The sequence below is a fragment of the Paralichthys olivaceus genome, chromosome 20, assembly GCF_024713975.1.
Source record: "Paralichthys olivaceus isolate ysfri-2021 chromosome 20, ASM2471397v2, whole genome shotgun sequence".
Classification (NCBI taxonomy): Eukaryota; Metazoa; Chordata; class Actinopteri; order Pleuronectiformes; family Paralichthyidae; genus Paralichthys; species Paralichthys olivaceus.
In genome coordinates this window covers 3,183,225-3,192,725 of record NC_091112.1, presented here as the reverse complement: position 1 = coordinate 3,192,725, position 9,501 = coordinate 3,183,225, and the positions used below count along the sequence as shown (strand labels likewise).

The window sequence follows — 9,501 nt, the reverse complement described above, 5'->3', positions numbered from 1 at the left end:
TGACTGTTCCCTGGACGAAACAACAGCTCCCTGGGTTTCTTCTTCGGCTCGTCGCAGCTGAACCGACACCGGCCGCCATTTGTGTTTGAACGGACCATGAGCAAAGACTCACAGATGAGGGCTGCGATCAACCAGAAGCTGATAGAGATGGGGGAGCGGGAGCGGTGAGTCTGTGTCTGTGGAGGATCCTCAGCTTCTGTCGTGTCACTGTTCGTTCACCGCGCGTGTGTAATGTAATGTGATGTGATGTGATGTTTAATCAATGTGTGGCCGCAGGTTGAAAGAGTTGCTCAGGGCCAAGCTGGTGGAGTGTGGATGGAAGGATCAGCTGAAGGCACAATGCAAAGGTACTGTGTGTGTGTGTGTGTGTGTGTGTGTGTGTGTGTGTGATTGTGAGAGAGAGAGAGAGAGAGAGTGTGTGTGTGTGTGTGTGTGTGTGTGTGTGTGTGAGAGAGAGAGTGAGAGAGAGAGAGTGTGTGTGAGAGTGTGTGTGAGTGTGTGTGTGTGTGTGTGTGTGTGTGTGTGTGTGTGTGTGTGTGTGTGTGTGTGTGTGAGAGAGAGTGAGAGAGAGAGAGTGAGAGAGAGAGAGTGTGTGTGAGAGTGTGTGTGAGAGTGTGTGAGAGTGTGTGTGAGAGTGTGTGAGAGTGTGTGTGTGTGTTTGTGACGTAAACCATTAAGTTAAAGGTGAAGACAGGTTTCAGTGTTTAGGTCACAGGGATAGTTCGACCCCAAAAAATAAAATGCACTCATCATCTACTCACCACCATGCTGATGGACGGGTGGGTTTAAGTGTTTGAGTCCACTAAACACTTTAGGAGTTTCAGGGGTGAACAGCGTTGCAGCCGAATCTAATACAATTGAAGTAACGTGTGTCCGTAAGCCCTGACATGTGAAGTGTGTGTGTGGGGGGGGGGGGGGTTAAAGTTAGTTAGTTAGGCATGAATTGGTCATGGGATAAGGTTTCGGTTAGGCTGTCCACAATGAATGGAAGTCAATATTTAAGAAGGATACACTTGTGTATGTCTCGTATCCAGATGTGATCAGAGAAAAGGGCCTGGAGCATGTGACAGTGGAGGACCTGGTCACAGAAGTCACACCAAAAGGAAGAGGTGAAGTTCACATGTTCATATTACAAATGCGACAGCAGAGAAACAATCGCAGAAAATCACTTCACCACGCAGTCAAACTTTGGTTAAACCCTTTGTACTTCTATTCTGGTGTTACGTTTCTATAGATGCCAAACTTGAGAGTGTTGCTCGAGGGCCGAGGGCATAATTATTATAACGTTATGATTAATCCCTCGAAAAGAGTAATAGAACTCTCTGCTAATCCAGAAGTCTTTCTTCAATGTCACAATATAAGAATAAATAGTTATTCAATGCAGGACTGTTGATTTCTACTGTATCACACAGATGTTTAAATCTTCCCGGTCACTGCTCTGACGTGCTCACATGATTTATTTATTTTTTTCCCCTCCTGTCTGCAGCTCTTGTACCGGACAGCGTGAAGAAAGAGCTCCTGCAGAGAATCCGAGCTTTTCTGGCTCAACACGCAACCTTGTGAATGAGACGACGAGACATTTTTTTACTCACTGTAAATCCACAAGTCAGACTGTTTGTTCTCATTGTGAGCATTGCTGAGGTGTTGTTTTTATTTTGTATTGTGTGTTTTCATATTGATTTTAGTTTGTTATGCAGCAGTTTTGGAAAAATGAAAATAAAGTCATGCCTATTTTAGTCACTCGAGGTCCTGTCCTTTATTGTATCGTCACCGAAGATCTGTTGAATCTGTTTTCTTCTTGTTTTCCATCTTTTTATCTCATGAATAAGATCAGTGATGTTTGCTAACATTCTAAACAGTGAGGGTAGAAATGTTAATGTCTCTTGAGTTTTTTAGGAATCAGTGTGAGAAGGAGCCATTTTCTGGGGTGATTACTTCTAATATTCGTTACACTGTTGAATTTACTTACTGTTGGGTCGTACATGTGTAAAACAAATTTTAAATATTTCTATTTTGCACAAGCAGATAAGTGTCGGTGTTTCTAATGTAGACAATTAACAATTTATAGCATTAATGTGTCCAACCCACTGCTGCTGTCAGACACTTACCAGACATGACGCAACAGAGCATCAGTTGCACAATTGTCTCTTTCTGGAATTGTGTTTTCGGTTCAGAGGAACTTCAGCGTGATGGACTCACAGCTTTCATTGAACCTGCTTGACGGCATCGCTGCTTCTGTTTGAGACTCACACATGTTGAAATTGTACAGTTCTCGAATAACAAGACACTGACAGGGTTTGTTTTTACTTTAAGAATTTTCTTGTGCGTGGGCAGTGTCAGAGCTCCAGTGGGTGTTTGTTGGATTCTCATGGTGTTGCAGTTTTCCATAGTTCCTCCACAATTTGGCACTAAACATTATCCGCTTATGAATACGTAACCTATCGCTCTACTTGTAGTAATGAAGCGCTGAAAAAGACCAAATGCCAAATTTATTATGTTCAGAAATCTGCCTCTTTATCAGTGTATTAAATCTGCCATGATGGATTTAAAACATCTAATAAAACACTCTATTTATTATTAGAGTTCATTTGTTTTTGTTTTAGTTCATAAATAATAATTCACAGGGTTGGCATTTGTCACGTGTGAATAAATGATTGGTTGTACATGAATGTGATAAAAAGAGTTTTTATATTTGAGAATGCCAGAGACAAATATATATATATATATTATAGAAGCATAAAAAACAGACTCACTGTTAATAAGATTATGTAAATGTGATTTTCAGTATGTGTTTGTTAAAAGTTCATATAAAAAAGAAAAATTGGCAAAAAAATGTCAGTTTCCACACAAACATATTCATTCATCTCATGTTTCCAGATCCAAACAAGCAAATGAGAGGAGTGAGGATGTTACAGCGCGTGATTTACGGGCAATAATTGATAACCTGACTTTGTAAAACCCCACAAAGTTATATCTTTGTACCACTTGAGGCTGCTAACACTGCAAAGATGTTCTCTTACTCATCAGCTGATCAGATTTCTGTCCGTCTTTTTTATGCTCTTGATCTCACTTTGTGGTTTGAAGGAGTCCGCAGCCACGTCCCTGCTTCTGTGAGACTCCAAACAGTTGTTACACACCGGACAGATTGAAATCAGCTGGATAAAAATAGACAGATGACTTTGTTCTGTTGTGTCATGAGACTTCTAGATTTTATTTTCCTCTTGAAGGGTTATGATGCCCCCCCCCCGGCTTTACCCAGCAGCTTATATCACAATTATTTCTGAAGAAAATATGTTATTCTTGTTATCATGCAACTTTTTCCAGTATGTGGGGGGGGGGGGGGGTATGGGTGAAAACATGATGACACACATGACAAAGACTGACTCTTTCACAGACTAAAAATAAACCGAGGATTCAAGCAGTATGGAAAGTCACTCCTCTCTTCAGTGTGCTCCAGGGTTGTTGCTGACATTTGTGATTTGATGACAAGCGTGTGAAGCTTCATCCGCTGCAGTGTCGACATTCTAATTGACAAGAATCTACATGTGACTCCTCGTAGTTCACAGTTTAGCACCTGCAAACAGTACGTACAAAAAGTCGCAGTGGAAGACAATGACACTTTGGTAACATGAACTTTCTTGTTGTCCGACAAAGGAGAGGAGAGGAATTGTGTGTTGTTCCACAATCCTGATGTGTACACAGAGGGTGGGGGCAAAACCAGAAGTATCTGTCAATATGACACAATGCTGTGTAGATAAATTAAGTCCGTACACATAGAAAAGTAAAGTTTGTGTGCACATGCTTCAATATCTTTTTATTCAGTCATGAAAACGTTCCTCCAGATTAACACAAAGCAAAATTAATTATTTACATTTGTAACCGTAAAAAAAACCAAACAAAACAAATATAGAGGTGCACATTCTAAATTTTACATTTGCAATAAAAACCCATTCTGATTCTGATAAGTTAAGGACAACAGCCCCGGGACAAAGACATTTGGTTTTCACTGTTTTGTGTAATTAAATATTAACCATAGGCATAATTAACACTGTTAGGGAAAGACATACACACAGCGGCTTGAAAGAATAGAATAAAAAAAGACTGAAGGTGATACAGTATTTATTCATGTGTTGTTGTGTTGGATTTCATCATGTTGTTCAGATTTTGCTTTGGTTAAAGTTTCCATTTAAACTCAGGACATGTTTCTAATGCAGTTTATTTCCAGTCATTTTAACTTGAACAGCCCCTCGATGATTTCACTTTGAGCTTTTTATAACTTCTTCCTCTTCACAAACGTCTGACTTCATTTCTCGTCTGTTTACTCATCGTCTTCCTCTCATCTGACCCGTGTGTGACTCTCTCTGCACGTTGGGTTCGGTGTGATCCTCAGACTGAGTCTGAGCTTCGTGTCCCTGATGTGATGTGATGTCTGCGGTCACCTCCCATGTCTCAGGTGAGAGGCGGAACAATGAGCAGCAGCATAAAGGCTCAGAGCATTTCACAGCCAGTGTCTCTCTGCCTCTCTCTCTCTCTCTCTCTACAACTGACTCAGCTGACAGGTGAACTGCTTTTCTAACCGACCACAGGTGAGATTTCATTCACTCTTAAATAACATTCTGATCCAGTAACATCCTCACTGATTGTATTATCACTATATTATCAATTATCACTGCAATTCAAACAACAAACTCTTCTTTTGTGTGAATTCTTTCAAATCCTTCATATATTAAAATTGTAAAATAGCATAGTTCATTTTTTTGTTTTTTTTAAGTAAAGTGATCCAGCATTTCCTCTGAGCTGCTCCTGAACCAAACCCTGCCGCTGAGGCACCGGAGGACTCGGGGAAAACCCCAAGATGGAGTCGGTTTTGAAACCGGCGGCTCTTCTGCTCACACTCTGGTGCTGCTGCAGTAAGTTCACACACGGATCGTTATACTTTTTCATTCATGCAGCTGTTTAACATTGCATAGTGTTGGTTTTGTGCATTTTGTTTGTGAGAAAAATTCCCCCTGATATTGTAAAAAAACCAAACATCTGTTTACTTCAGGTGCTCAATACATTTCCAGCATAAGTCCACGTCGAGGAAGCTACAACGGAGGAACACGACTCACAATTACAGGATCAGGTGAGAGTTGAATTAAAGAGCGGGTAATAAAACTATATGACTAATTATCTAATATCATTTTCATCCATAGCAGTTAAGGCTCAATATATAGAGATGTATTGCTGATTCATTGTGTAAGTGCCTTAGGTGATATAACATATAAATCAGTGTTTACTGTTTATCAAGTGTTTGTCAGTCTCATTGAGAAGAGTTTAAAACCACAACCTTCACTCAGATGAAACAAATCAGTCTTCAAACTTTCAATAATCATATAATGAAATAATAATTTATCGTGATAATCATCAAGTTTTTTTTTAATCTATGTTGAATCCTCGATAGTTTTCACAGTTTTGTCAATGGTAACATCTGATTTAAAATGATGCTGATTCAATAAGTGTGAATGTTATTGTTCATTCCAGTTGCGGAACTTTAAACTGTTCACGAGGCATAAAACTGATTTAATATTGGTTTAAAAAGTCCAAAGCGTCGCAGATTGACGTTTTAAAAATTGATCCTTGTTGTAATTTCATTTCGTTTCCAGGTTTTTCCCAGGAGGGACAGTTCCAGCTGAATCCAAAAAACGACACCTTTGGTAACCATGTGACCCTGGTGTCAGGTACCTTGTCGATCCCCTGCGATGTGGAGAGAGACTCAACACATGGCAACCAGATCATGTGTTACACCAGGTACGCTTCAGGCCGAGGGGACTTTCGACACAGAAAAAAAAATGTATTCATGCCACTTCAGCGGAAACTGTCCCTTGTTTCCATCACAGGCCGATGCCCCGTGACTTGTACGTGGCCCACGTTAGGGTGGATGGTGTTGCCATTCCTGACAACCAAATATGCCGCGGCAATCTACGCAATTGTGGCATTAATGTAAGTTCTACGGTTTAACTTTTTCATCTGATCGTCCCCTGCTGTCAAGTTTGAATTCTCCGCACACGCTTCTTTTGTTCCTGTCTCTCCTCAGACTCTTTGGTATCGCACCCCCACCATCACAAATGTTGTTCCGGTCAGCGGCCTCCCAGGTACAGTCCCCAGCTCCACAGCACGTGGTGACTTCAGTCCAGTTCGAACTTTTTAAACTAATTCAACTTCAATGTCACTGCAGGCACAGTAGTGACACTGCGAGGCCTGATCTTCACGGACGTGTATGGAAGCAACACGGCCGTGAGCTCGAATGGCCTCAATACCAGATTTGTGAGGTACGAAGATAGAAGGACCCTTAGATAATGTTCCAGCTATAAATATTGTTCTTTTATCCATTTATTCTCTTGCCGAAATTATATGTAACGTTAAAATTTAAAGTTACTTTAAAGAAGAGGTTTATTTTTCATGCTGTGTGAAAACGTATATACATTTAACTGCAGTCTGTTGATCCTATCTTGTTCCTCTTGCAGGTCCTACATGGGCGGTATGCCGTGTGAGATGCTCAAACCACAGTCAGATGAACTGTAAGTGGCTTTTCTACTACATGTGGATTCAGTTTAGAAATGAAATCAAAGTGAAAATGCAGCACAATGACAGTTCAGAAATGTTTCTTAGCAATTTAAGTAGTAAATGTATCATTCACATTTCTTAAGATATAACCTGCGACTGGATTCAGAAAATTCCTACTGGGGATACATGAGCTGCAAAATGACGGGAACATATATTGGTAAGCTGGTTTGGTTCACGGTTATAGCTGCTTTTAATATGTGTATTTTTAAGTTGTCCGAACATTTCATTTATTATGTTTTATCTCCAAAAGGGCATCACAACTTGAGTTACATTCTGGATTCTGACTTTGGAAGGTAAAACATTGTGCCAACTCCAACTTGTGTCTACAAGTGTTTAGATTTTAACTTCAAATTAAGATCTGCTCAGATTACAACCTCTGAAGACCCAGATAAAGTGAAATGAACTGATGCTACACACACAGCAACACTAATAATGTTTATCTTTCCTTTACTATAGGAGTCTTCCAGATTTTAAGCTGTTCAGGGTTTCATCTGTGGGCAAACTTTCCATGTTCCAGAGCTATGCAGGTACTTCAGACAGACATTTATTCACAGTAAATGTTCAAGTAAGTCTCGTTACGATGATGTGTTTGTCGCTTTTTCTCGAGCAGAGGTGACAGGAGTGTCTCCATCCAAGGGCAGCGTCACGGGCGGAACCCTGCTGACCGTCCACGGCCGCTTCTTCGACCAAACCGATCAGCCGGCTCGTGTTCTCGTTGGAGGTAATCTTAATCTTAATCACAGTTTTGGGAAACTTTAAACAAAAACTCAACTGCTGTCGCCAAGTTTCCAGCACTGACTGCTTCAACAAATTGTTTTACACGACATGAAAGTATTTTGCATTGCTGTGGTGCGTCTCCACCAAACAAACCCTACACATGGTTGGGGCCCGTTGTCGTGCAGCGGTAGTAATCCTTTTCAACACCACACAATGTGCACATACTTTACAACAAAAGAAAACCTGTGCAGGAATTCCTGCACGATAGAAGTGAAATATTAAGAGACAGTAGACCATGACGGTCTTTCACAATATTGCATGAGTCATTTATCAAGCTGTTGACTTTGAGATACACTTGACACATTTGTATAGGAAGTTGTTCTTTCTCAATCACAGCTAAAATCTGATGACAATGAACTTTAAGATTAATTTTATGGTCCAAGTCAAACAAACATTCACAATTTGAATAATAATAATAAAACACTTGACATGTTGTTTTTTTTAATCTGTCCACAAACACAGATACTTTAATCTGTCATCGTGTAAACTGGAATTTCACAACAATAAAAAGATGTAAGAAAGACAAATAACTCATAAACAGAAAACTATATAGAGTAGATTATGAGCATCTAAATCTAGCACTGAAAGTAAAGGTACTTGGGACAAAATACACTATAATAAAGTAAGTAAAAGTGGAAAAAATAGGAAACTGTAAAACTTGTGCTTATTAAGTAAAATTAGTAATACCTCAATATGAAAAGTTAAAAACGTGTTGAAATTGATCCTATGAACGTATTATTATTAATAACAATTATTATTATTACAGTGAACTAAAACTATTAAGTAAAAAATGTCAATAAAGTACCTCAAAACCGTATTTAAGCATATTCAAGCACAGCACAGTACTAAATGTACAAGTGTCTTGAAGTCAAAGGGTTGAAAGTTGCTCTTAATTGTATTTACAGTAAGAAGACACTCGACCGAAACTTGACTTCAAAGATAAAGTCGTGGCGGAGGAAAGTTATTTCGTGCTTTCATTCACGGGACATTTTTCTTTCTTCAGGTCTGCCTTGTGAAATCCAGAGTGTGTCCGATGACAGAATAACGTGCAGAACTGCCGAGCACCAGATGAACAACATGAGCGTCTACCCAGGTGGGAACATGCCGTCTCTTTCTTCGTCTTGTGATGTGATTGCCTGCCTTATTTTTTGCTGTGTCATTGTTGGTTCAGTGCCCGAACATCCGTTGTCGTCTTGATCAGTGGAAGAATCTAAAGCATCTGCCAGCACACCCGTTGTCGTGAAGATGTTGATCTCGTCCCATCACTTCGCCAGCCTTTGATTCGCTTTGTGCTATAAGAAGATAATTCGTCGTCTTAACGAGATGAAAGAATGTTTTTATTCACGCATCAAACAAAATGTTCCGACAGAGTGTTGTGACTCATCTTCGCCGCTTGAAACAAAACAAGACCGATTCCTTCCGCTTTTATAATTAAAATATTTTTATAGATTTTTCCGTAGCACCAACATCAACAACCAAATCAAAGAAATGTGCAGTCTCATGGTTGAAGGTGTTTGGTTAAAAGCCTTGGCTTTAGGAATTTGTTTTAAAGACAAAGTACTATGAATGTACTGTTCATTGCTTGTGTCTGCATTCATTTGCATTCTTTAGTTAAGATCTAAATCTGTTACCTGATGGCCTCGTCTCGTCACATGTACGTCCAGGTAGCCGAGGGTTCAAGACAGAAGTGTGGAACAACACAAGACCCAGATACTTGACCGACATCTGGAACTACAATGAGAACACGACTGGATACTGGTCACGGTGGATCGATTCCATGCAGCATGACTTCCCTACAACTTTGACTAATTTCTGCTCACGATCCAGAGGCTTCATTGTCCCTCCGACCACGGGTAACTACAGGATAACCATCCAGTGTGATGACCGATGTGAGCTCTACTTTGGCAACTCCAGTCGCCCAGAAGACAAAGTATGACAAGAGAGTTTAGTTCAACCTGAAAAAAATAACATGATACATTTATTTCTTAAATATATATATGATATAAATTCATTTTTGTACATGCTCCACTTTAGGTCAAATTATTGAGCCAGCCTAGGTATCAAAGCTCCTACACCATGTCCAAATTGATGGTTCTCGAGAAAGGAACACCGTAAGTG

At 39.9% G+C, this 9,501-nt stretch overlaps 2 protein-coding genes across 3 annotated transcripts in view; both read left to right on the top strand.

Moving 5' to 3' along the window:
* The first annotated feature begins 30 nt into the window (after positions 1-30).
* On the top strand, positions 31-1,740 carry LOC109640417 (transcription and mRNA export factor ENY2-2-like). Its single transcript, XM_020104413.2, has 4 exons — positions 31-164; positions 277-347; positions 1,035-1,109; positions 1,487-1,740. The coding sequence occupies exons 1-4, from the start codon at positions 97-99 to the stop codon at positions 1,561-1,563; spliced, it is 291 nt and encodes a 96-aa protein (XP_019959972.1). The 5' UTR covers positions 31-96; the 3' UTR covers positions 1,564-1,740.
* A 2,596-nt stretch (positions 1,741-4,336) lies between these two features.
* pkhd1l1.1 (PKHD1 like 1, tandem duplicate 1) overlaps positions 4,337-9,501 on the top strand; it is a 30,309-nt gene continuing 25,144 nt past the window's right edge. Inside the window, exons 1-16 of one of the 2 annotated variants that reach the window (XM_069516626.1) lie at positions 4,337-4,453; positions 4,553-4,586; positions 4,772-4,910; positions 5,048-5,125; positions 5,646-5,790; positions 5,880-5,982; positions 6,077-6,134; positions 6,218-6,311; positions 6,507-6,560; positions 6,690-6,763; positions 6,857-6,899; positions 7,063-7,133; positions 7,217-7,327; positions 8,387-8,476; positions 9,048-9,313; positions 9,418-9,494. In XM_069516626.1, the coding sequence (XP_069372727.1) occupies positions 4,856-4,910; positions 5,048-5,125; positions 5,646-5,790; positions 5,880-5,982; positions 6,077-6,134; positions 6,218-6,311; positions 6,507-6,560; positions 6,690-6,763; positions 6,857-6,899; positions 7,063-7,133; positions 7,217-7,327; positions 8,387-8,476; positions 9,048-9,313; positions 9,418-9,494 (1,319 nt within the window). In that variant the 5' untranslated portion in view covers positions 4,337-4,453; positions 4,553-4,586; positions 4,772-4,855. The other variant, XM_069516627.1, reaches the window with a different exon arrangement.

Coding starts and splice junctions, on each gene's coding strand:
- LOC109640417 (XM_020104413.2), top strand. CDS start 97: ATGAGCAAAGACTCACAGATGAGGGCTGCGATCAACCAGAAGCTGATA. Junction 348..1,034: donor GCTGAAGGCACAATGCAAAG/GTACTGTGTGTG, acceptor TCTCGTATCCAG/ATGTGATCAGAGAAAAGGGC. Junction 1,110..1,486: donor AGTCACACCAAAAGGAAGAG/GTGAAGTTCACA, acceptor TCCTGTCTGCAG/CTCTTGTACCGGACAGCGTG.